A 27265-nucleotide genomic window follows, 5' to 3' on the forward strand; every position below is an offset into this window, starting at 1 on the left:
GAAGTTTAGCAGTGATATTTTATGTATTTTTAAGTCTTAGTTTTGAGACTTAGCTGAAAACAAGCTCTGCCTGTGTATTTATTCAGGGTAGGAAAAAACTGTTATTTCTGAAATAAAGTACAGGAAAAGAAATAGGTTTACAACACATCCTCTTACTCCATGTGTTACCAGATGTGCTCTAGGAGCTTCCAAATGAACCTTGCCCAATGGTAAGATGATAAATCAGATAAATGAGTCAAAGCAAAACAAACTTGAAATCCCTCAACTGAATCCAGTGTTCAGGCACACAAAATGCCAATGCATTGGTGTCAAATGGAGGGAATTTTTTAATTCTCCCAAATCCAAATACCATTGTGGGCCATGTGGTATAGTAGAAGAGCAATGCAAAGTGGGCAAAACTGCCTCCCAAATCTCCTGTACTGAGAGGTCAGTGCCAGCTCTCTGAGTTTTTCATGAGCACAGGTATCAGGCTTTGAGGTGAACACCATGCAGGGGGCTGGAGACTGAAGGTTGCAAACTGAGAGCTCCTGGTTGGAGAGTCTGGAAGCTCTTTAACTCATCCAGCATGACTCTTTTCCAGGTACTTGCCAACCTAGTCCTAAATCACAGCAAAACAAATAATTTGTTGTTTAGAAAATCATGAAAAACAGCTTTATGATCACATTTCTTATACTTGCTTATTTTTTAATCCTGAAAGCAGCTGTGCTGTTTGAAGGGTCAGCACATCCTCTGAAAAGCTGCCAGATGGATTTCCAGAGCTGGCTTGCCTTCCCAGTGGGGTTATTGCTGTGCTGTGCTCTCCAGACATCCTCTGTTCAGCATCCTGCATCTCACAACTGCACCAGCAATGCTCAGAGAATATCCTTCAGCCACTCCTATAGGATTGACCTACCCACGTCCTCCCAGGTTCAGGTGGAAGCAGATCCCTTACAGCGTGATGAGGACAGCAGTGGGGTGCAGCTGGACCCTGGAGAAGCTGAGGAAAATGAAGAGCAGAATGTCATTTTTAGGCACAACATCCATGTGCACACACCCAAAGGGAGCTGTGAAACTTTGACCCACATCAAGGATCTGTTTGAAAGGATGGAGAGGCTTGAGAAGGAAGTGGCAGAGCTGAGGGAGGTTTGCAGCCCTCAGAAGTGCTGTGGGGGAAGCCAAGGTGAGTAACAATTGTGTTGTGGTATCTGTTCTTACTTCCCAGGCACAGCCCGGGTACTGCAGAGATCTGGGGACTGGAATAATTTGTTAATATTGGGGGGGTTCTCCGTGAGCAAAATGAGTGAGTCCTTCACGTGGGGTGGTAACCTGGTGTCTGTGATGTGAAAGGATCCCAAAAGGTACATACCAAAATACACACCATTTCTACAACCAGCACATGGGAAATCTTCCCAGACATCCTTCAGAAATGGAAGGAAACAAATTCCTGAGTTTCATATAGGCTGGAGAATTCAATAGAGGATTTTTTGGTGGAGAGGAGGGTAAAAGATGAGGGAGGCACTTGTTGTTGCTGCCTTTTTCTTAATTTTGCCTCCAGGATTTAGCCATTGTTGAGAATTTGTCTTTTTTTTCCTCTTTGGTAAGTGACTAAAAGAAGAGCAGAGTTTATGGTGATGCTTTGTGGTGGCTGCTGGCTCTGCCTGGGATCACAGTCTTATACCACACGGCCTCTAAGAAAAGACTTTACAAACTGGTGTTGTTTGGGGAATGGAGATGAGGGAAGTGCTAAGTCTTTGCTCACATGAAAAGTAAAGGTGTGTATGGCAGATGAGAATAATGTGCTCTCCATCTTAACAGTTCCTGTGGTGAGAAATGGTGAGCTTAAATTACAACAGGAAGATTCAGGTTAGAGGCCATGTAGAGCTTTGTAATTGACCCTCTGGGGTGCTGTGCTGGTTTAAAGGCAAACCAGCAGGAGAAATGAACCCAGCACAAAAGAGATTATAAGTCAGAGTTATAATTTAATAACAATATTACAATCAATGCAATGGCACAAAGAGAAATTGGGTTTAACCCTCAAACCCAGCAGTGTAACCCAGCCCCCTGGGGCACAAACACAGGGGGGTTTGGTGACCCCTGTGCTGAGCCCCACGTGGTTCCCTCGAGTCCAAAGGAACAGGAAGGGAAAAGCCTGGTGGTGCAGCTGATGGTTGTAGTCTGGTGAAGAGTGGTGGTTGCAGTCTGGTTAAAAGTGGTGGTCTGCTTCTGTCGAGGTTCTGCTCCTCCTCTGGATCCGACGAGTAGTTCCCTGAGGTCTTCAAAACCCAAGATTCTCTCCCCTCAGGTCCACGTGGGAGACCCCAGTGCCTCCCCCAGGGCAGGGAGTTCCACACTGGGGGATCTGACTCTGGCAGTCAGGGGGGATTTTGGAATTGTTGCTGGCCCATGAGCAGAGCTGAGCCCTCAGGTGCCAAGGACTCCCTGCAGGGCAGTTCTCCCAGCTCCTCTGCCAGGCTTCTTTCCCAGCCAGCTCCCAGCCTGAGGGCTCAGGTGTGCCCTGGGCAGCTGCTGCCAATGGGCCATTGGGAACAGTTCCTGGGCAATGAATGGAGGGTTTAGAATGCACAGCTTTGGTCACCCCCACACAGTGATGAACTGGTCCCACCTGCTGAACTAGGACAGGTGGTCATGGAACCTGAATTCCTGCTGGCCACAGAAAAATCTGTTGGGAAAGGCGAGGGTGGAGCTGGTCCCTCCTTGGACAGTTGGACAAGGTGATGTCATCAGATCTCTTTTAGTCCCTGTGTTCCAGTGATATTTATGTCTCCCTGTTAATGACATTGAACACACCTTTGCACAACCAGTCTGTTGCCATGTTCCTAATTTTTTCTTTTTTTTTCTTTTAATTTCCTCTCAATCTGCGTGTCACACTTGCTGTTGTGCACCCTGGCACTGCTCTGGCCAGGTGTCCCTCACTGCAGCGGCCATGGCACTTTCCTCCACGACACTTGCAGCTGTGAGTGTGCCGAGGGCTGGGAGGGCCGGGACTGCTCCCGCCCCGCCTGCCCCGGCCACTGCAGCGGCCACGGGCGCTGTGACGGCGGGAGGTGTGTGTGTGATGAACCTTTCCTCGGTGAGGATTGCAGCCTTCAGCTCTGCCCAGAGAACTGCAGCGGCCACGGGGTGTGTGACATGGCCAGGGGGCTCTGCCAGTGCCACGAGGAGTTCATGGGAGAGGACTGCAGTGAGAAACGGTGTCCCGGGGACTGCAGCGGCAATGGGTTCTGTGACACCGGGGAGTGCTACTGCCACGATGGCTTCTTGGGCCTCGACTGCTCCCAGGGTGAGAAAGGACTGTGAGTTATTTCTCCCTTCTTGCACTCTGAGTTTCCCTCTCCACCTCCCATACATCCTGTAGGTAAGCCAGCCCTGGGTCACCATGTTCTTGCAGTTTCTGCTCCTTGTCTTCAAGAACTGCCTGGAAAACAATGCTGCTTTGGGGAAAGATGGAAATGCAACTAAAGGCAGCACTAGCACCAACCTGTGTGCAGCAGCTGAAGGAGAGAGCAAAATGGGCCTGGAGTCTGGAATTGAAGAGGGACACAGTCTGTTTCTTGACATACAAATGAGACAATGTAAAATCATGCTTGCTGCAGCATGCACTGCTTGCCAATGAGGTAGTTGATTTAATAAAACCTGTGAGACAAAGGAGGTGTAAATCCTTTAAATAACCTCCCTTTGAAATGAGGTCTTTGGGAAATTCTCCCTTACCCTGCTTTGTTACGAGGCGCAAGGATTTGCCTGAGAAGGCCTGACTGAGCTGAACTGGAGGTGTGTGTCCAGCAGTTTGTCTCTTTCTGAAAACTTACAGCCTCCCTACAGCCACAGATTGGTACTCCAGGCTTCAGCAGACAGCCTTTCACCCTGGAAGTGCCTTTCCTCAGCACATCACTGCTTGATCCAATCTGTCACAGTTCCTTGTGAATGAGAAGCAGGTAACAGCCACACACTGAGCAGCAGGTGTTGCTCAGTAAACGTTTCCAGTGACCTGAGTCACAGGTTTCTTCTGCTCTGGATCACCTCTCAGCCTTGATCTGTCTGCTTAGAGACTCACCTTTTATTTAAATTATTATTAGTTCAAATTCTTTATCCAAAACGGGGCTCTGTATCAAAACTTCACTCCTCCTGCCCCTTCCACACTATCCAGAAGTGTTGCTCTGTGGCCCCAGCATTCTTTTCCCCTGTCAGTAGACTGAGATTTGCTGCTCAGGAGGCAGCACCTTTACAGAGGTGGCAAGCAAAGTTTCTCCCAGAGGAGAAAGAATTCTCCCAGAGAACTGTTGCCCAGTCACCCTCTCTCAAAGGGCTACCTGGGTCCAGCCTTGGGTCCTCTTCCTTACACAACACCTGCAACTGTTTTACAGGCTGTGGAAGTGTCCTCTTGTTCTCTGAGTGTGCAGGACTACAGAGTTGATGCATATAGCACAGTCCACTTTGTTACTGTTTCTGGGCACTACACCTCCAGTCCTGCTGAAAAACTGGCAAGTCCTAAGGCAAATGGTTCCCACCTCAGCAGCTGTAGCCAAGTTCTCCTCACCCAGGGGTGTCAAACGGCCTTTTTTGTTCCAGTCTGGGTTAGATTTCTGCATCCTGGGAGATTTACACTGAGCACTGTTTTTATTTATTTATCATTATTATTATATTCTATTTTTATGTGTCTTGGATCATGAAATGACATGTTTTGTTATGTATTACCATGGTAACGGGAATGTCTGAGCATTTAGAAGTTGCTATCAAGCATGCAGCAGTATAATTAATGCCTTGCAATTCCTTCTGAAGGAGAAATAGAGGGCAAGGACATCCTGAGCAGCAGAGGCAGATACAATCCTCTTTGCCATCTATGCTTAGACAAGGAATAAACCATACCACGTGTATTTAGGTTCTCTATTATTTTACTGCAAAGCTGAATTCTCCAAATCCAGCTTCTGTATCACAAGAAGAAACAGGATGAACAGTCTCATATTTTGTACAAACTTTTCAATAAAAGCAATGGCATGGACATAGTGAGGGTGGGTTTGGGGAAAGCTGTGAATTACATGTGGGAATGAACACTGCCTTTCAAGTGAGAAGAATTTCCTGATGTTATCTGCCCAAATATTGCTGACACATGATTTTTTACAGGCACTTACTATCTATTTTTCACTATCAGTTAGTGTCTTGCTAATGAAATACAGCTGTAGATCGTTGATCATCTTACAGTGTGCTCACTTGTAATTAAAATCAGGTAAACTTGATGATAAACAGATGTTCTACATTGACTGCTTTCAAGGGCTGCTTCAAGACACTGATGAGCTGTTTGTCTTGTGACAAAGCAGATAAGGCACTGTTGGTGTTTTGAAATATATGTAGCAGATTTGCCCAGGTGCCCTCCAGGCACCAAGTACAAGCTTCCATCAGTACTCAGTCAGAATAGTTTGGTTTTCTGCCTCTGCCATGGAGAAGCATTCCCCAGTTTTGGGGACCAGCTGAAATTTTGAAATGACTGTGACAGTGATAGGAAAAGAGGGTTTTGGCTTGTCTTTCTCTTCCTAGATGCATTGGAAGGGACAGCTTTATGAGAGAGTCTTCCCCATGCCAGTGTGGGTTTAGAAGCTGGAAAGAGTCACCCATGAAATCATTGTATTTGTTAGTGACTGCAGTATTCATTTGTATTTAATGATAAGCAGGAAGATATGGAAAAATCCAAGATGACTAAAGACTAGGAGCTCCAGTTCTGCATTTTCTTATTCAGAATAGGTTTGAAAAAAATTCATGCTTGGCCATGTGACAAGACATCATCCTCACTGTGATGTTTTTCTTTGTTTCTCTTCTAGTGCTTGCTCCCCAGAACCTGCAGCTGCTGAACTCCACAGAGAGCTCTCTGGCTCTCAGCTGGGATCCAGTGACTGATGTGGATAGTTACCTCCTTACCTATTATCCAGTTGGGTATGAGATGTTGGTGAAACAAATCCACGTGCCCAAAGAGCAGCTCAGCTCTGAGATCGTGGGACTCCGCCCTGGCACCACGTACAATGTCTCACTTCACCACATGAAGAAGGGGATTGCCAGTGAGCCCAAATATCTGGAAGCAAGTACAGGTATGAGCAGGCAGTATTTTTCTTCAGAGTCAGATGCTGTAGATCTTTAAAGTTAAATTTCAGCAACTGGAGCAAACTGAGTGCTGGAGAGCACTTTATCTTCCCAGCCTACAGTTTTCTGTCATTGTTGTTTTCTAGAAAATCTCTTCCCAGATATGTATTGTTAGGGCTGAATGTATTGCACATTTTCTCCCTTTGTCTTGTCTGAATCCTGCTTGCATTTACACTCCATAATCTGTAATGTTGCCTGCTGCAAGAAGCAGGAATGGAGGCATGCAAGGTATAGGCAGCATATTATGAAGAATAATGCACTGTTCAGCTGGATGTAGGAGACACTGTAAGGTAGGCAGGATGCTCTTCTGAGGTACTGATTCTCCAAACATGTCTGCAGCAGCAAGTTCTCACAGACTCTTCCCAGGGCTGAATGAGCCTGATCCTGCTGAGGTTAGGAGGCTGTGTGCAAAGACTGTATTTGAAGCAGTTTCTTGACAACTGAAATGCCATTTGGTTAGTAGCTCTTACTATATTGTTCTGTCTACTTGCACTTGGCAAAAACAGTGAGAAGTTTGGTGATTTTGACATTTTTCTTGCTTCTAGCACAAGTGGGAGCTGAGAGCCAGAAAACTCTAAAGCTGGAGTGTTCCCATGGATAAAACTAAGCCTGCTGAAATAATGATTGTGCGGTACTTGCTTAACTCTTCAGTTTGGCTGAGGAAAATGTCTCAGAAAGGAGACTGGGCAGGCAGGAGGGCTTCCTGTCTTATATTTAGCTTTTTACTGTTTACCTGATGCTGCTTCCTCTCGGCTTTCTGCTTTCTTTGCAGTCCTGTCTGCGCTCAGTGCCATCTGGGTGACAGAGGAGATGGAGCGTTCCCTGGAAGTGGAGTGGGAGAACCCACCAACTGATGTGGATTATTACAAGCTAAAGTTCAGATCCCTGGTGGGCATGGACGAGAAGCAGGTCATGGCGCCCAAAAGCCATGGCCCTAAGAGCAGATCCATCCTGACTGGTGAGTACTTGTGGGTATATTCCAAACTGAGCAGGGGCAGGGAAAAGTGGCAGGAGTGACTGACAGTCAGACCATAGTCCTGAGACAGTTCTTCTCTCACGTGTGAATGGCCAGTTTTCCTTCACCTTGTATCAGGCAGGGACCTACTGGGGATCCCCTATCCCAGAAGTATGAATGTCTCCACAGGCAGGAAGCTGTGCTCTGTGGATAGCAAGTTTCAAGGCATATTCACTCATTTAATTCTGTCCTTGTTAGGAATGAAGTGCATTCTTCTATTTCAGAGTTGCTAACACCTGTTATGGAAGTCCCCACCAGCTGTATCCAATAAGCCCTAAGGGCAAGCCTCGACCAAAGGTGCTATCAGGGCACTCAAAAGACAAAAGGAAGTTGGATAGAAATCCAAGTACCTCTCTGCTGCAAACCTAGAGCTGGCCAGACTAAACAAAGTAACTTTCTTCAAGAAAAGATACTGTCTTCCCTAATGGTTGGTAATGTTCCCTTTTGCTCTTTGTAGGCCTGAAGCCTGGCACAGAGTACAAGGTCACTGTCATACCTGTGACAGACAACACAGAGGGGAAACCATCCTCGGTGACTGGTAGGACTGGTACGTGGAAAGCTGATGCTGCTACAGGGGCTGGGCACAGATCTATCAAAATTCCAGCACAGAGAGGTGCACAGTTGGCTGCTTGTGCATCACTTGCAGCCAGGTCAGCTTATACCTTCTTTGAACTTGCCTGCACTGTATACTGGACACCAGAACTAGGTCCAGCTCTTAAACCTACTGTAACTTCACCCTTAATTTGACTAACAGCTCCATCCATACACAGGATAAGGGTAATAAGTTGACCTCTGTATGTAATAACAACAATGTTGCCTCATTGACTCTTAAAAAAAAAGGCAGAATATTTTTGTGTTATTCTGCTGCAAAAGAGAGCTTGAAGAATTTTGAACTCTCATTCTGCCTATAAGTTTCTGGAATCTCTGAAATTCAGCTCTTACAAAAGGGTAGGTGTGCTGCTTCCAAAGACTGAAACAAGGCTTGACATTTTCCTAAGGTTGTCTTGTAGATTGTTCCATTAAATAACAGAACCTACAGCCTCCACACTGCCATTGTAAGGCTGCTCCTCTGCCCTGTGTAGGTTCTGATTATTTGGAACACTCTTGACTTGTGTTTTCAAGCTGCTCTTGACAGACATGGGGGTTGCAAAATTTCTTTAAAAAGGGAAAAAAAATCCACAATGAGTAATCCTGCTCATGTTCTCATGTAACCCCTGGAATTTAGGAACTGCAACTAAGACAAATACCAGTCACCAAATATTTCAAGAGCTACCCCTGAACTGTGATTCATCACCTAAAATAGCAAAGCCCTGGGGGAGTCTGAGAGACAGGTGTGCAGGTTGGGCAGAGAGGGAGGAGCAGCAGACAGATGGCAGTGGAGACAGGGACAGGGTGGGCTCTTACTTGGAGCTGGAGGAGGCCAAGCCAGAAGATAATCCTCAGGCTGGTTCCCATGGGAGGTGGAACAGGTAGCCTGCAAGCTCTTCTTGCAGTAAAAGTGGAAAGTTTCATCTAAATGACAGAATGGTTTCTCCCCACTCTGGGTTCTCATGGATGCCTTTCTTGAGGGGCTGTAGCAGGAAACCCAGCAGGTGACTGTTCTAGCTGGCCAAAGCAGTGAGACAGAAGTGAAGGAATGGTTTGAGTTGGAAGGGACCTTAAAGATCACCACGTTCCACCCATCTGCCATGGGCAGGAATATTTTCCACTAGACCAGGTTGCTCCAAGCCTCATCCAGCCTGGCCTCAAACACTTCCAGGGGTGGGACATCCACAAATCCTCTGGACAACCTGTGCCAGGACCTCACCACACTCTGAGTAAAGAATTTCCTCCATAACATGCCATGACAGACATTGTAGTAGTTTAATTCAGCTGGAGGTTTCTAATCTTGCTCTCTGAAATTCTCTCTCAGGGGTTGATAGCCCAACCAATGTGACAACTGACCGAGTGACAGAGGATACTGCCACTGTCTCATGGAATAAAGTGGAGGCTCCCATAGACAGGTACATGGTGAGATACACCTCAGCTGATGGGGACACCAAGCAAATAGAGGTGGGGAGTGACAACAACATGATCACCTTACTGGATCTGAAGCCAGGCATGGAATATGTCACCTCCATCTGGGCAGAGAAGGGGCCCCAGAGGAGCAAGAAGGCAAGCACCAGAGCTGTGACAGGTGAGTTGTGTCAGCACTGGAGGGAGCTGAGTTTGAAATTCAAACTCTTTCATTATTTTTGCTTGTTTTAGGAAAGTTTCTCCTGCTTTGCACATGTTTTTAGTGAAGCAAAAAATTAATGTAATTCTTACTAGTGTGGCTGAACAGGTCTCCAGCTCAGATTAGTGCTCTGAGTCCTGCTGTGGGCAGATCCTGTGGCAAGGGACAAGTTCTTGTGACTACAGAGATCAGTGAAATACAGGCAAAACTAAAACCTCATGGCCAATTGGAATGTGTAGTTCATACCTTGCCTTTAAAATGCCATGAATCATCTCCAAGCTTTTTTTTGGGTGACTGTTGTGGCCTTTCCCAACAGAATAGGGGGCCAATACACATTTTTGCACATATAATCAGAATGTTTGTTAAAAAGGAAAAATGGGTTTATTTGGATCACGACATAAATTTATAATCATGTGGGGAGTCAAGTTTCCCACACAGGACATTTGGTTGCTGTCCTTTATGACAGAGGGTCTCCACTGGAAGGATGCTTGCAGCAGCATCTGCAGCTGGACTGGGAAACTCCCTGTACCTCTGTCTTGGTAATTTTTACACTCCAGCCAGCCATGTGTGGCTGTGTGTACCAGAGCAGGTTCCACTGACTGCTTACAAATGTGTTAGCTATGTGCAATCTACACTTCCACACCAAAATTACCTAGGGAAGTGCCTGGAATGCCCCACTCAGGATGTTAACCAAGACATTTAAACATACAAATTTGACAAGAAACAACAGGAGCTGCCCCAGGGAATTTGTAGGACTGTGAAGTTCCCACATGAGGGAATCACTCAATCCCCTACTTCCAAGTTGGCCCATTGTCTCTAGTCAGCCCATGTTCTCACTGGTACAGGTGACTGGCTGGGAAGATCCTGGGCCACCCAGGGAGTTAAGGAGTTAAAAGCACTGCCTACAAAGAGCAGCACAGCCCATACCCAGCTGCAGTGCAATTAGAACTAAAGAACAAACTTGATTTTCATATCACACCAGAAAATCGTTGGCTTGATTTTTTTCTTGTCACAGGTGAGCATCTCACACTGCTAACGAGCTGAGCTGTGATTATTCAGATTCCCAGTTCCCAGCCTGTGCCACTCTAGGGTGGCACAAACAAGCCTCAGCATCTTTCCTTAAAATGAAAAGTAATGTGTTTTTGTCTCCCAAAAGAGGTGAGATTAGTAAACACAGGTGGAAAATCACAACTTTCACCGTAGCTAATGTGTGGTAAATCACAGTGCAGCTAAGCTGATGTGTGGTAAATTAGTGTGGCTGTCAGATGGTTGTGCATTTGTGCCCTAGAGTTTAGAGCCTCCTGCAGAATAAGAAATGCTGCTCCCATAATTTGAGAGGCATCTGCAAGTCCTTCATTGCTCAGGCTGCCAGGATGTATTTAGCAGTTCAGCAAAGGCAAAAAAAGCCAAACAAAAGCATGTTCTGTGTAAAGGTCATGGGCTGTAGGACTGCCCTCCAAAGGCCACATTGCTGCAGACTGTGTAGAGATAAGAACTTAAGACTCCTGAAATCCAGTGTTGTGTCTCCATCTGTGAGCAGGGAAGGGGAATGATTGTAATAGTGGGAGGAGATTGAAAGTGAAATATTCTTGTTCCAGGAGAGTTGCATTTCAGAGACTCTGAGCAGGTGACTTGAGTTTTTTTAGGTTAATTCCCAGAACAACCCAGGCAAGAGGTGGTGGTCTTCAGAAAGCAAAAGACAGTAACACCGTGTTCTGCCTGGGCTCCCTCTCTGCCTGGACAGGGCTGGCTGTGCTTCTGGTGCTCCCTAACAAAGAGCTCTGCTCTTGTAGCTGTGAGGAGGAGACCTAGAGCCCAGCTGAAATACCTCAGAACTGGGCACCTCCCAGCTTGGCAAGAAATAAAGGATGAGAGAGGTGGAAGAAATAGCAGGCCCCTTGAGAGGAGGAAGTAGCAGTAGCCTCACTGGGACACTGGTGTTCTTCACTCCCAGCTGTTCCACAGAAACCAACAGCCCCACTCGTGCAGGGCAGGGCAGAGGGATGACTGACCCCACCGAGGCTCAGCCACCTTGGCACTGACATGCAGGTGTGGTTACCAGTGTGCCAGGAAAGGCAGGACACAGAAGCAGTCAGCATCCCTTGGTTTATCTCCCTTGCACTGTATCCAGCAGAACAAAATTATTTGGCTCCATGAATGGTGATATCCCATGGTGACTTGCTTAAGTATGGATTACTTACACTGCATGATCAAAATACAGTTTATAGCTAAAGATAAAACTTTAGATTTATGAGTTTGGGATGGAGAAAAAAGCCAAGCAATCTTTTGGATACACAGGCCCGTTTTAGGTCTTTAAACATAGAATCGCTTCTCAAAACTCATCTGTTCTTCCAAATGTATTTGACAGTCTAAGAAAACACACAAGCTATGCCTATAAAACTTGTGTTGTCTGTGTCTTTAGACCATTGTGATTACTACAGAACTATACTAAAACTTCTAATTATTATGACTTTTGCTTACAGAAATTGACAGCCCGACTGAGCTGGTGACTGACCAAGTGACAGAGGATGCAATTACAGTTTCCTGGAACAAAGTCCAGGCTTCAATAGACAGATACAGAGTGAGCTACATCTCATCTAACGGGGACTCAGAGGAGAGGGAGGTGGAGAAAGACAAGAATGTCACTACCTTGGCAGGGCTGAAGCCAGGCATGGAGTATGTCATTTACATCTGGGCAGAGAAGGGAGAACAGCAGAGCAAGAGGGTCAGCACTGAGGCTGTGACAGGTACATGGACAGTTCATTTTGTTAAGTGTAACTTTAAGCCCAACTTTGCCTTGACACTGAGTATGTCAACCCCAAGGCAGTTTAATAGCAGAGGGGGATTCAGGCTTAACAGATCAAGTCTTCAGGTTGGTGCATCTTGCTGTGAAACCTATTCAGCATCACCACAGAGAGGTTCTAATTACCTGGAGGTACTACAAATAGGCTGTGTTGTGAATACTAACAAGGATTAGGGAAAACAAAGCCTTTGCAGCAGTGTCTCTTATGTATTTGTATAGTCTTAGTTTAATTGGTTAATTTGTTTATCCTTAATCATGGAATAGGGAAATACCCAGTTCCTTTATGCAGATGAAGAAATTGAAGTGCAGAAAGATTAACAGCATGCAGGGTACCTTTTCTTGCAGCAGGATGAGTAATCCTAGTTCCTCAGTTGTTCTTGTGTTGCCAGCTCTGGTTAAGGATGTGTAGTGGTCTTCCCAGTGTGTTGCCAATTTATAACAACACTGTGTCCATTGGAATTGGTTCCAGACATTGACAAGACTCATCTCTAAGTCAGGGATTTGCTGGAGAAAGAGTTAAAAATGAGTACATGGGTCACCCTGGGCTCTTAACAAAAGAGCTTTGGTGTTTTCTCACCTTCTGTCTATGAGCTTTGGAGGTTTGTGACCACCAGAAAACAAGAGAGTTAACACTGTCTTCCTTTGCAAAGGCTCTCTGGCTGTGCTGCTCCCTAGGAAAGCATCTTTAAAGATTAAAGACAGGCCCATCAAACCACCTCAGACCGTGCCACCTTCCAGCTTTGTGGGTCTGATCAATGTGTGATCTGAAATAGGACTTGAAAAAGGAAGAAGCCAGCAAGGCCCTTGAGGGGAAGCAGGGTCACAGGGTCACAGCACAGCCTGTATTGTTCACTTTTACCTGTCTGCAGAAATGGACAGCCCAACTCACCTGGTGACTGACCGAGTGACAGAGGACACAGCCACCATCTCCTGGGACAGGGGCCAGGCTCTCATAGACAGGTACGTGGTGAGCTACACCTCTGCTGGTGGTGACACAGAGGAGCTGCAAGTGGGAAAGAACAAGACTACCATGACTCTGACAGGACTGAAACCTGGCACTGAATATGTCATCTTCCTCTGGGCAGAGAAAGGAACCCAGCAGAGCAAGAGGATCAGTACTGAGGCAGTCACAGGTATTCCAAACAATCTTTGTGCTTCTATGTGACACTATGTTGAGGAGGTGAACAGGTTCTGGCCTGTTTTCTCCTGCAGAGCATAGACCAGACACCAGTTCAACTACTAGCAGTGATAAGAATAGTATTTATCAATTAATCAGGACTTTGGAGGAAACACTTCTATTTTAATAATATTTTCCCAAATCTTGAAAGGGTAGGAAATGGTTTGAGCCTAGATAAAGTCTCTGAACTACCAGTAATTATTCCCTTTGTACTGTCAAGGTTTTTTGCTCACAGAAGTTGCCTGCTTAGCTAGGCTGAAGCCCACCTGATTGGCAGAGGACACTGCTGGTGTTTCCTGGGAATGAGGGAGAGGTGGGGCAGGACACAGGTCTTGCTATCCTGAGTAGTTTGAAGCCAGACATGTTGTGCATCATCTGTGTCTGGGCAGGGAAAGGAAGCAAGCACAGTGGGAGGGCAGGCAAAAACACTGTCATGAGTGACCTGTGGCATGTTGGAGTGTGGTTTTGCAGCTGTGGAAGATGGGATGTTATTTCACATGGTAAATTAGCGATGATTTTGTTCTTCCTTGGCCACTTTCACCAAGGACTTCCTTTCTCAGTCATAATGCAGAGAAGGGTTATGCTTTGCTGGCACCTCACTGTTCAAAAAGAGATCTTTGTGGGAGAGGCTGATAAAGGGGAGCAGGATGCTGGTGCCACCTCAGTCACTCTTTTTCTTTGCCTCACTGCATCTACATCAGCCAGGACCCCAAAGCTGTGCTTGCTCCCAAATAACCAGCCTAGTGGATTTCTCTTAAGGTTCATAAGAACTTAGGTTTGCCATAGCCTCAAATTTTAGCTGGAAATTCTTCTGCACAGTCATTCTTTCCCATATCTCTGCTTGATGTTTTACTCCTGAGGGCTCTTCTGAAAATGGCTGTGCCTCAGGGCCTTACCTTGTCTTACTCCACTCCTGCCATGTCAATGGCAAGTGGGGTAATGAGCCACTGAGACCCAGCAGAGCCACAGATGGGTTAGTCCTTGTCATTGTGTTTTCTGAGGGTAGGGTTATGGGGTTTTGGAAGACAGACATTTTAAAGTGAATGTGTGTGCCTCTTTTAGTTACTCTGCACTTTGTTTCATAGAAATGGACAGCCCAAAGAATTTGGTAACCAACCAAGTGACAGAGAACTCAGCCACCATCTCCTGGGACAGAGTCCAAGCTCCCATAGACAGTTACATGGTGAGCTACACTTCTGCTGATGGGCACACCAAGGAGATAGAAGTGAGCAAGGACAGGAGCATGGCCACCCTGCTGGGACTGAAGCCAGGCATGGAGTTCACCATCCATCTCTGGGCAGAGCTGGGAGGCAAGCAGAGCAAGAGAGCAAGCACTGACACACTGACAGGTAACTGTGGGCAGGAGGGAAAGGAAATGGGGTGGAAAGTGTGTGAGAGGGCAGGCAGGCAGCTGGAACAACCACAAAACCAGGGCTGAAATGCAAAGAATAGATTTAGTTCATTACCTTGCTAACCAGAGGATCCTGAAGCAACACCCAGGCACAGACATGCACACCGTTAGGCTTAGTCCATCCTGCACAGGTAGTTTACCACCATGCTGTGATCTCCTGTGAGCTTTTTCACGATCTCTGAGCTTTGATCTGCCCTCTCCCAAAACAGGGAGCTCATGCATGTCCATGAAAGTGCCTCCAGATCTCTCCAAACATCCGTGTTATCTCTACACAGCAATTCTGCTTCTCAAAACAGAGCATGAACAGCAGCAGGCATTATGTATTTCCCACACTGTTTCTCTCACTGTTACTCTCCAGGTCTTGGCATTCTTAGCTGCAAGGTCACTTCATCGAATCACATCCTCCTCCCCATTCTTCTGCTTTTAACCCTTTCCTCCCAACAGAAGGACTCTACTCTCTTGTTGTTTGGTTTCATGAGCTCTCTTTGCATTGCCAGGTATGCACAGTGGTAACCCCACTTAAATTATTTAATAATTTAAATACGTACCTATAGGCTGCCATAACAGAGACTGATGCTTTAGGTGATTCTAGAAGAGGCAGATGTCACAATGCAAGAGTGATGACAGCTGATGGTCCCTATTTCACCACTCCTTCATCAAAAGCATGCAGTGCTCCAAGTGCTGCTATAAAGCCCAACAATAACAGAGGTTTTACAACCAAAATTAAACCATTTTAGAACATGAGTCAGTTAAAAATAATGGCCTGCCCTTTGACTCATGACTTTAGGCTGCTCCTAGGAGACTGCCAAGCAGGCCTAAATCTGTCCTGTTTGTTCAGCCATAAGGATTGTGATGTACTGGGAATATTCAGGGTCACTCCTTATCTATTGACCTTGCTAATGTACTTTTTTTTCAGTTTGTGAATGCAGCTGGTGTGAGATGGAACAGTTGAAGCCTGGATTTAGGGCAAGATGCCAAGGAGTTCCCCAGTGCTTACAGAGGTCGAGGGTAGCTGATGGGGACAAATAGAGATCTCTTGAGGTCAAACAGCTGAACCTGTGTGGAATTAGAAATGCAAGGAGAGTTTCAGCAAATTCAAATGTTGGGGTTTTTTTAACTGACATGGAAATGGAGGCACCTGGAAATTTCACATGAAGTGAAACTGTTGGGAGAGGGAATGCATTTAGCATTAGTAGGGATATTTTTTAAATATCTGCACAAAAAATGACACCGCTGCTAAAATAATAGAAAAGAATATATTTTCTTACTCAAGGTGCTGGCTGATTATTCCCCAGCACTAAACCGGTCTGTGTCAGGGAGCTGCTCGGCGGTGACCTTCTCCCTTGGGAACTGCCAGCTGGCCTTTAAGGGCAGTGCTCTGAATCTGCAGCCTCTGAGGCTGCCCTTCCCATCCCTGGCTTCTCGGGATGCATTTGGAGCCTGTTAGCTCCCTCTCCTGTCCAGCGGGAGGCACACACGGAGTGAGCTGCTCTGAGGAGGTTTCTGCGTTTCACTTAAAGCAATTGTTCAGTGCTCTCCCAAATGAAGCACGAGTGCATCAGGTAACGGACTAATGCTGAACTCAGGAGCCCAGTGAAAGGTGCCCTTCGGTTGTGATGACCAGCCAGCGTTTTAAACACTATGGTGTGTGAAATACAATGTTACTGTGCCTGTTCTTATACCTGGTGTTTTGATTTCTTCCTCTCTGCCTTTCTATCTGCTTTAGCAGTACCTTACATGTGAGGAGTGCAGCATTTCCTGGAGGAGCCACCTTGCTCCACTTGTCTCATTTAACTAAGACAGACATAACTTGGCCTTGGCTTTCTCTGTGACCTTTTCACAACTGTATTACTTCACTGATGCATTATAATTGTCACTATGTCTATGCTTGTAGTGCTCTTCAAGGCCTGGGAGGTTTTATTGCCTGGTTTATACAGAGAAGAAGTGAATCAACAGACAACAACATGCCTGTAGTTCTCCAGGGAGGTTTGTGGAAGAGCAGGAAACTGAATTATGCAGTTATAGTTTAAAATAAACTCAGGTGTACTTCAGGATTGGAGCACTCATCCCTGGAGGGACGCCCACCAGGGACCTTCTCTCTAAAACTTGTAAAGCTTGACAAACCTTACTCCTCAAATTGCTTTCCTTAAGATGTTCCCAAAATACATAGAATATAGCAAGCACAGGATGAAGATTAGGGAGAGGTTGCTTCCATTGTTGTTACTTTCAACGGAGATTTAAAAATTGCATTTATCCTGAGGGAAGCACTGCAGCCCTGTTGTGGATGTCTTGTAAGATGCTTTTTGACAACTGCTGTGAACTGTTGTTGCATTACAATAAGTGTGTTCTCCTCATGCTCACCTTGGGCAGTCTGACTGCTCAGCAAAGGTCTGGCTAAGCCTTTGTTGCCAGAGAAGGAGCTGGTGTCCCATATCCAGCACAGACTGAACTGTAATACTCTGGGTTTCTTCATATTCCTGCATTCACTAAAGAAGGCTGAAGCACAACAACAGGGTCAAGTCATTCTTTATCTGCAGTAGAGGAGCAAGGACACTCAGCAGGCCATGCTAGGGCTGAGCTCCAGCATGGGGGCAGACAGCCTAAACCTGTCCTACCTGTGAGTGCTCCTCAGAGATGAGCCTGATGGAGACTGTGCAGACAGACATGCCAGGAGCTCCTGCACACTGTACACTGAGCCAAGTGCAGGGCTCACAGAACTTCCCAAACCAGATCTGAGGTAGGCCTTGCTGTATTTGGTCTAGGCTTCTGCTGCTTGCTGGATATGGAGGCCACAAGGTGACTTTCAGGTATTGAAAGCTCAGCCCAGGCCCTGCACTGCAGTTGCTGTCTGTCATTTCTGCAATGGGACTTGACTTTTCTTTTTCAATAGAGATTGATCCTCCCAAGAACCTCCGTGTATCAGAGGTGACTCATTCTGTTGGTGTGCTTACCTGGACTCCTCCTGCAGCACAGATTGATGGCTACTCCCTGACCTATCAGGGGCCAGATGGCACAATGAAGGTACAGTGAATTCCTTGAATTCTTCAGTCCTGAAGTCCTCACTGAAATCACCCCTGTGATTATGGGCTCTGCCAGCTGGGTCTTGTGGGTATGTGGAGCACAGAAGAAAAAAATATGAGGAGGAATCTATAATGTCCATGACCCAGGGAGGGAGACCTTAAGGAAGGAGATGTGCTGAGTAGAAGCTGTGGAAGGACTTTGTGACAGTGAAATGCTTCTTCCCAACATAGCCAAGTGCAGAAAACATGGTTACCTCTCCATTTCTCTAACTTTATTACCTGGAAGGACAGCACTCATTAAGGACAGGATGTCCTCAGTTTCCTAGGAGTGTTTCTTGAGACTTTGCCCCAAATCTTCCTTCTGAATAGATGGATTCCATGTTTCAAGGATACTCAATGAATTTGCCTGTTTGAACCCTACCAGAAAAACCTGTAAGTGCATAGAGGGTGTGAGGCACTGTGGTCCAGGAAAGCTGAATGCTGTTCAGAGTTGTGTTGACCTTTGATCTGTGCTGTTTGGCAGGAAGTACAGCTGGGTCCCAGCGAACAGCGGTTTGTGCTGGAAGGCCTGGAACAAGGAGTGAGGTACACTGTCTTTGTGATGGCCTACAAGGGAGATCACCAGAGCAGAAAGACAGTCAGTACCTTCTCAACAGGTAGGAATTGGCCTTGCATGTTACATTTTCCCTGTGCTCTGCAGCTGCTGTGCTTTAAGGCAGGGCCAGAGATGGAGTTCATGCCCTACAGATGCACTGGGAAAGGATGTGGTCATAAGCAAACCATATAGCAAATCAATGGTGTGTCTCCTGGCTGGGTGTCTGTTCTAAGCCATGCCATCTGGAGGCTTGGAAACACAGAGCCCACACTGGTCAGTGCTGCTGGCAAGCAAAGGGAGAGACAAAGCCCACTGGTGAGCTGCCAGTGGGCAGGAGAGAGGATGATTTGCAGGAGATCTTTCTGCACATCCTAGTAATGGCAGGGCACACTGGTGTAAGTACTCTCAGGTCATTGGGTAACTGCCCAGGTTGTCCAGAGATCAGGAAATACAAGAGTGGCAGCAAATCAAGCAATATCTCATGCCAGCGTGCCCTGGGAGCCTCTCTTAATATGCCAGTGCCCACAGGGGCTGCCAGTTGTGTATTCATTTTGAAATGCAGAAAAATTAAAGTTCCTATTTTCTGACATTCCTGCCTTTACAAACAAGGGCTCCTCTTCCCACTCTCACTGTGAGCCAAGGCTGGGTCTTTTTATATGGACAGATAGTGACAGAACAAGGGGCAATGGTTTTAAACTGCCAAGAGAGAAGGTTTAGATTAGATGTTAGGAAGAAATTCGTATCTGTGAGGGTGGGCAGGCCCTGGCACAGGGTGCCCAGAGCAGCTGTGGCTGCCCCATCCCTGGAAGTATCCAAGGCCAGGTTGGACAGGGCTTGGAGCAGCCTGGGCTGGTGAGCCATGGCAGGGGGTTTGGAGCTGGATGACCTGTAGGATCCCTTCCAACCCCAGCCATTCTAGGGTGCTGTAGCTCTCTCTTGCAGCCTCTGAGGCCCCCCATGCCTGTGCCAGCTCCCAGGCAGTGGGGAGGCTGCCAGCAGCAACCTGCTGGTGCAGCTGGGCACTGTGTGAGCGCACAGCACCAGCTGCTGATTTCTGCGCTTCTCTTCCAGTACCGTTGTCCACAGGAGCTTCCTAAGGGGGTGAAATGCCCCTCCAGCTCCATGGCCTGCTCTGCTGATGCGTTTTGCCCCCTCTGTTCTCCCAGAGAGGCTCCGGTACCCGTATCCTGCGGACTGCAGCCAGGCCCAGCGCAATGGAAACGCCTCCAGCGGCGTGTACATCGTTTACCTGAGCGGGGACAGCAGGAGGCCACTGCAGGTGTTCTGTGACATGACCACTGATGGAGGAGGCTGGACAGTGAGTGATGCTCTGCTCCTCTTTCTGCTTCTTGATGAGTGTAATCGAGTGCACCTGACACTGGTGTTACTGGTGTTACCTGAGGCTCCTTTGGCTCTGCTGCGCTCACGTGTTTAGGCTCCTGCTGAGATGGAGTGGCATGTTTTAGGGAAAGTTGTGCAAATTTTAGTTTACTTTCCACAAATCTGAGCATGATCTAAACACTTTGACAAAACAGGCTTAGAGACAAGATCCAGGTTTCTAAACTTCACCAAAGTCAGACGGGCTTGGGCAGTAAAACACAACAATTTATTTCAGTAGAGAAAGTCACTTACTCCTGGAAATGAAAGGTGAAAAAAGGTAACAAAGGTGTTTTTCTCTTAATTTTTTTTTAGGGAGATTGCTGTCAGAGAACCTCAGATTCACTCCTCCATGTTCATAAACACTCCTCACCTCAAAGCATCTTTTGTCAAAGTGTTTAGATCGTGCTCAGATTTGTGGAAAGTAAACTGTAAAATTTGCACAACTAAGTATTCGCCCCAGTGCTTATGGGCAGCCAGAAAATGGAAGTCGATTCCTGTGTGTGCTCAAGTGTAGTGTGCCATCATAAGGTTGGGCTCAATGATCTTGGAGGTCTTTTCCAACTTTAATGATCCTATGATCCACTAGTGTTTTCTAATCTTGCATGCTTGTTTTTGTCTGTGTTTGAGTCAGGATGAGCATTTCTCACCCCCATCCTTCTTGTTTTATCTCGTCCCCTCATGAGCTCTCACTCCACAATCCTTGCTTTGCAGGTGTTTCAGAGGAGGAGCACTGGCAAGGTGGATTTCTACCAACGCTGGAAAAATTATGTGGAAGGCTTTGGAGATCCCACTGGGGAGTTTTGGCTTGGTACAGTACCTGGATGGGTGTGACCAGTGAAGAGCTGAATGTTGGCTTTGCAGAAGCACTTCAGTGATGGCATATCCAATCCCTTGATCCTGCAGTCTTGAACTGTCAGCTTTTGTGTCTTCCCTAGCAATGAAAATTAAGCATTGAGGGATCTTTAATGGCCCATGTAGTATTTCCACTGACATTTTTGGGCTTTGGAGCAGTCTCAGAGGAAGCCAAACTCTGTAAAGGTTTATTTCAGGCTTGTGTGTTCCTTATGAGAGGGGAAGGAAAAAAAAATCATTTGTGAAAATGCAAACTAATAAGAGACTACACACAACTTGGTGTACTTGGTAGTTTTTTGTCTGTCATGTTCTGTTAGTGGACAATGTGGGAATCAGAGAATTCAGCATTAAATAGGACAAGGTTTTTGGAGCAAGAGTCTTTAAACATTCTGGGAAAAATAATGTCACAGTACAGCCAGTCTTGTGCTGGTTAGGGCTGTTTGTTTTTCTGATACCGCTGTCTCTTGCCAGAAACCGAGATAAGACAGCACAGACTTGGCAAGATGTCATGACAGCATCAAGCGGGGAAGGAGGGAGGCAAGAAATAGCTGATTTAACCAAAATGGCTACGGGGTGAGTGCCTAGGACTGCAAAGGTGAACTGTTTTAAGAGTAATTGTTCTTTATTTCTAGGTCTCGATAAGCTGCACAACCTCACGAGCAGCAGCCCCGTCCGCTACGAGCTCCGTGTGGATTTGCGGACAGCCAGCGAATCTGCCTATGCTGTCTATGACTTCTTCCAGGTCGCCTCGAGCAGGGAGAGATACAGGCTCTCTGTGGGCAACTACAGAGGCAATGCTGGTGAGGAGAGCCTTGTACTCCTCCTGTCTCAGCACAGGGAAGCAAATGCTGCGACCTGTGTGTTTATTTTGCAGGTAGCATGGCAGCTCCTTAGGTCAGGTTAGATCAGATGTGGTTCATTCTGAGGAGAAAAGTGTGTGCTTCCTAGGGAGATTGAGGAGAGTGTGCCCGTAGGCCTGTCTCATGTTGAAGACAGGAGAGAGAGTTGCTTTTTCCTGGGGAATGGAATGCTCTGTAACCCAGGGAAATGCCAGCTGAAAAGGCAAACTGGGAAGCACTTCTACGAGGTAACCTTTGCTGATGGGGCAACAACTTCTGGGGCTCCCCAGCTAAGAGTGGAAAAATAAGTGGCTTTTAATCAGGATGGGAGTTTGCTCAACAGCAGTGCTGACTTTGCCACTGGTAAATCCTTATCACTGCCATTGTGTCCACAGCTTATAGAACCATAGAATTGATTGGGTTGGAAAAGACCTCTGAGATCATCAAGTCCAACCCTTGGTCCAACTCCAGGCCCTTTACCAGATCATGGCACTCAGTGCCACGGCCAATCTCAGGTTAAAAACCTCCAGGGATGGGGAATCCACCCCCTCTCTGGGCAGCCCATTCCAATGCCTGAGCACTCTTCAATTTCCCCTGGCAGAGCTTGAGCCCATCGTGCCCCCTTGTCCTATTGCTGAGTGCCTGGGAGAAGAGACCAACCCCCACCTGGCTAGAACTTCCCTTCAGGTAGTTCTAGACAGTCAGGAGGTCACCTTTAATATCCTCTTGCCATAAGGTTCAGGTCTTCAGCTGGGAGGATCCAGCCCTTGGACATGCCCTCTAATAGCAGTGCTTTAGAAATGACTGTGCAGAGCTCTCCTGTGCTGTGTTTTTTCCCCTGGCAGGCCTGCTGTGTCCTGCCTGAAGGCTGGATAAGCCCTCAGGCTGAGCAGCTGTCACACCTTACTCCTATCCATGTCTTTTTCTCTTCCCTTAGGGGATGCCATGACCTACCACAATGGCTGGAAGTTCACAACGTGGGACAGAGACAACGATGTGGCTCTCAGCAACTGTGCCCTGACACACCACGGCGCGTGGTGGTACAAGAACTGCCACCTGGCCAACCTCAACGGGAAGTATGGGGAGAGCAAGCACAGCGAGGTGAGCGGCACAGCTCTGTGTGCTGGGGGGCTCTGCTCCCTGGCCTGGAGAAAACACACACAGGGGGTGTCTTTCCTTGGAACAGGAGGGATTTTCCAGGATATTCTGACTCATGTCATTTGAAAGGAAAAAGATCAGCAGGAAAACTTACAGCTCTTATTCCATCTTCCCTGAATCCAGAGGACTTGAGTTCACGCCTCCCTGATTCTTGTAGGCAGAGGTACTTGAGGTGGAGCTGTCTGGCTCTCTGAGGGGAACACCTAAACGGACACTCACTAGGAGCCTCTCTAGGATGCTGGCTCACTTTCTCTTGTGTACTTTGGCTTTCAGTGCATGCCTTGGGGTGCATCTTGCTGTACAAACTTATTTTGGACTTCAAGATGGCTCCAAGTCCTGTTGTGTTCCAAACTGGACAGTGGTTTGATTTATATTAAAAATGACAGACTGATTATCATTAGAGTCTCTGTGTATTGGAGGGTTAAATGGTACTAGAGGGGGTAGTGGTAGACTCCTAGCACCTGGTCTGGGCACTTCAGTAAAAGAAATTCCTTGGTCTTTTCCCAGGGTGTGAACTGGGAGCCATGGAAAGGCCACGAATTCTCCATTCCTTTTACGGAGATGAAGATCCGTCCTCAGTCTTCCAGTAATGAGGCAATCCTGGCGAGGAAGAAGAGGTCTCTATCAGGGAAGAGGAAGAAGATCAGGGCTTAAATTGAACCCTGTGCAGGACAGTACCCAAAGATAATGATTCAGTGTTCCTGAACAAAGTTCATTTCAGACAGCTTTCTCCACTACACCGGGGGCAATTGCTGAGCAGCGTGCACCCAGGGACATTGGGCCTGCAGCACACCCTGCTGCCAGCCTTTGGAGCTCCTGAGGGCTGATCTCCCAGAGACTGGGAGGGGGCTCGTGGGCAGCATCCTGCTTGTAGATACCCTGTTTGGCTGAACATGACAAGGACCTGCTTGATCCAATATATGCAGCTTTGATGAACTTTACATAAAACAAGCTTTAACACATGATGTTCCTTCTGAAACCTGAACTGCAGACTCCTCTTTATTCTGTCCTTCTCTGGTGCCATCGCCTTCAGACTTCAAAAATTTGAGCCCACTAACAAATAATAGCCCTCTAACTTACATAGGAGAGAACTTTCCTGAGACTGTTCCCTCTCTCTGTCTTGGTCTGTGGTTCCCCGTCTTATCTGGGGACATCCCCTTCTCTTCCTGCAGAGCTGGGTTTTGGGAAATGTTGCCAGGCTGCTGGCAAGGCTCTTTAACCCAGGTGAGCTCTGTGGACTGGGTTCCTCAACCTCCAGTATTGCATCTCTCCAGGTTAAAATCTTGCTATTTTGCTTGTATCTTCTTGTCTCACAGCCCAAAGAAGAGCCAAGGAGATGTTCAGTAAACTGATGTTCACACTCTGGGGTGAGGCCCAGAACAGGGTGCATGGAAGGGCTGCTGTCCCCCAAGCTCTGCTCACCCTCAACCTGCCTCACCATTCCACTTGCCTAAGAGGCTGCTTCAGAATTCTCTATGTGACAGTTCCATCTGCTGCCTTCAGCTTTTTCATTAGCAGTGTGGCAGGTAGTGATGCTGAAATAACGCTTGCCATCCACCTCTAAAATGAGAATCTGTTGGAGTTAAACCACTCCTCTGTGCTTTCCCTCGTGCCCTGGTGCATGCTTTCACATATGGCTGCTTTTTTATTTTAACTCAATCATAAAAGTGAGGTTTACTTTCTTTCCCTGAGCAAGTATTAAAATTCTGGACCACCAGCTCCAGCCAGGGAAGAAGAATGAGCTCACCAAATGCTGCTTGCTTAAAGGCTTCCTTGTCTGAACACATTGCAGCAGGCTTGTCCTGTATCTTAATGACCTTTTCTTATCCCAGAGCTAAGCTGAGTAATTAATTTTGCAGAATCCTTCCCAGACTTTGGAGGAAATAGTAAAATTGCAAATAAAGGAGGTCTTAAAATATTTCTGTCTTCTTCACTTTGGGTGGCAGAATTATTTCAGTTCCTATTTAACCTAAGGGGTGGGCACTATGTGATCTCTTTGTGACTTAACTCTGTGAAGCCCTGAACTGATCTGTGCTAGCTCGGACCTGCTGAGGAGAGTGAGCTAGAGTGTTGTCTCTCAAATGTGAGGGCTAAATTCTTCACAGCACTTTCAGGGCTGTGCCTCATAGAATCGATTGGGTTGGAAAAGACCTCCGAGATCATCAAGTCCAACCCTTGGTCCAACTCCAGTCCCTTTACCAGATCATGGCACTCAGTGCCACAGCCAAGCTCAGGTTAAAAACCTCCAGGGATGGGGAATCCACCCCCTCTCTGGGCAGCCCATTCCAATGCCTGAGCACTCTCTCTGCAAAGAAGTTTTTCTGATCTCCAACTTCAATTTCCCCTGGCAGAGCTTGAGCCCATCGTGCCCCCTTGTCCTATTGCTGAGTGCCTGGGAGAAGAGACCAACCCCCACCTGGCCAGAACTTCCCTTCAGGCAGTTCCAGACAGTGCTGAGGTCACCTCTGAGCCTCCTCTTCTCCAGGCTAAACACCCCCAGCTCCCTCAGCCTCTCCCCACAGCACTTGTGCTCCAGTCCCTTCTCCAGCCTCATTGCTTCTCTCTGGGCAGGCAGACACTCACCTGAGGTGTGTTAGGATATCCCAGCCCTGTGCGGGGGAGAAGGAGGAGGAGGAAAGGAAAATTGCACTTGAAATGTTTTGCAGGCTCTGTGCTAACAGCATGAGAGAGGGACACAGGAAGGCAATGAGGGCTCTCTACTGTGAAGTGCTTTCTCCCCGTTGCCCACTTGTCTGCAGGCAAGGACAAATTTCAGTCTGCTCAGTAAAGGGCACAATGAAGTCATCAGGAAGGAGACTGAGAGGGAAAGGAGGACTAGTCTCACAAACAGCCCCTCTAAAAATAAGCCTATGCTCTAAAAAACCACAGGTGTGATTGTTCCCAGCAGCTCGTTCCTGTGCAGGGACAAAACATAATCCTCTCCTAGAGCTGAATCCCACCTGGAAGGAGGGAGTATTTTCTTAAGTGGTATGAGCTTTGTATTTCAGAGCTAAAGGCAAATGAGCCACCTTATTTGTAGTTTTGGGGAAGTGTTTACTTGGTGCTCCTTCTTTCACCAGGAAGGGCAGTCAATGGCTTCCCAGCAGCTGGCACTTTGCAGGAAGCCAGTGTTCCCGAACAGCCACAGGATGGCATCATCTCTTCATGCGAGTGCAGGAAAAACTTCCCCGTATCCAGCTGGCATCTTCGGAAAAACGTTTTTGGGGTTAACGAGACTGTGCTACAGCCTGAGTGGCTGGGACTGCTCAGATAATGCAGCTTGTTTGCCTTAAGGAACTGGCTGTTCTGGTTTCGAGGCTCAGGCTGGTTGGGACAGTCCCATAAAAATGTCACGTACTCTTACTACCCTTGTTTTGCTGCAACACCCAACCCTGTGACAGTGATGCTGGAGGGCCAAACTGTTCTGAAACCTCTGCCTTGCTCTGAGATCACTTAAATTTCATATACTGGTTTGCAACATTCCCAGGGGCAGAATTTGAGTCCCAGAAGGATCCTCTCTGCTTTGGCAACACTGTGTTGATGAGGATTGCCTTGTTGCTGCATCCCACCAGCCCGGACCCGTCTGTTGTGATGGATCTGGGACCCCAGAGAAATGCTGCTGCATCTACCCAGGAGGAGGAGGGAGAGGATGCCTCTCCCCAGAGATACTGCCCTGCTGTATGGTGTGATTTGGAGAGAAGACTGAAGTGTCTTACTGCACTGGGCACTTACTTGGAAAGCAGTGGTGTTATTTTTGGTCACTGCTGTGTGCTTTGTTGGCTGAATAAATAGTGGAACAGCCAGTGCAGATCCAATCTTCCCTCATAGAGGGATTTAACGGGCCTGTCGGGGCGACTTCTGCTTCCCCTCAATCTCTGGATTGTTCCAGGATGCTGAACTTTGTCTCAACCCTTGAATGTTTCTAACCTAGGAGCCAGGGATCTGTCCTTTCCCTCTGCAGCCCAGGCTACCCAAGAACACCTGGCCCTGAATGCAGTGTCTGACATCTGGAGAGAAGCAAATGTACACTGCTCCTTCCTTCCCCCTCCTTCCTCTGCCTCTGCCTTTCCAGCTGCTCATCACTGTGGTCCTGCAGCACTCTGACATCAGCCTCTACTAGAGCCTCAGCTCTGCAGCCAAGGTGCAGCCTTGTGCCTCATCCAGGTGAGAAACAGGTTAATTTTCACCCTTGTGGAGGCAGAGCTCAGTGGTGCAGGATTTGGAAAGGCTCTGCCCAGCAGAGAGCTGTGTGCCTAGTTCTGTGACTTGCTCAATGCAGACAGCAAGCTGCAGACACTCTGAAATACTTGTTTGATCAAAACCAACTGGGGTTAACCAGCCTGTGCTGCTGATCCTCTGCAGGGAAAAACAACCCCTCTGCAGCCCACCTCCTGCACCACAAACCCAGCTCTTCTTCTTCCCACTACTTTTTGCCTTTGGGTGGAGGAGCTCGGCTGTGCTCATTAACAAGGCAAGGCCATTAAACTCGATTAAGTTAAGCTGTTTCTTTAAGGAAACGTCTCTGAGCTGCACAGCTGGCTGCAGGCAGAGACTGCACGGCCTCTGCCTGCTGAGCTCTCTCCTCTCTTATCTAGGGCCAGGACACAGATACAGGAAAGATCTCCCCAGGAAAATAAACATGACTGAGAGATAGAGATACAGCGTTTGTTTGCA

General features: G+C 47.3%; 1 protein-coding gene across 1 annotated transcript; it reads left to right on the forward strand.

Annotated features, from left to right (window-relative positions):
- Positions 1-744: 744 nt before the first annotated feature.
- Positions 745-24482, forward strand: TNN (tenascin N). Its single transcript, XM_071565057.1, has 16 exons — positions 745-1159; positions 2903-3280; positions 5811-6074; positions 6899-7084; positions 7599-7688; positions 9054-9317; positions 11840-12103; positions 13029-13292; positions 14422-14685; positions 17638-17768; positions 18291-18423; positions 19529-19680; positions 20454-20550; positions 21227-21394; positions 22371-22534; positions 23099-24482. The coding sequence occupies exons 1-16, from the start codon at positions 745-747 to the stop codon at positions 23243-23245; spliced, it is 3381 nt and encodes a 1126-aa protein (XP_071421158.1). The 3' UTR covers positions 23246-24482.
- Positions 24483-27265: the final 2783 nt, after the last annotated feature.

Source organism: Pithys albifrons, chromosome 10 (assembly GCF_047495875.1).
Source record: "Pithys albifrons albifrons isolate INPA30051 chromosome 10, PitAlb_v1, whole genome shotgun sequence".
NCBI classification, from domain to species: Eukaryota; Metazoa; Chordata; class Aves; order Passeriformes; family Thamnophilidae; genus Pithys; species Pithys albifrons.

Excerpts from the sequence above, each read along its gene's own strand:
- TNN (XM_071565057.1), top strand. The coding sequence starts at position 745 with ATGGATTTCCAGAGCTGGCTTGCCTTCCCAGTGGGGTTATTGCTGTGC. Across the intron at positions 9,318-11,839 it reads AAGCACCAGAGCTGTGACAG|AAATTGACAGCCCGACTGAG; the intron begins GTGAGTTGTGTC and ends TTTTGCTTACAG. Across the intron at positions 20,551-21,226 it reads CACTGGGGAGTTTTGGCTTG|GTCTCGATAAGCTGCACAAC; the intron begins GTACAGTACCTG and ends CTTTATTTCTAG.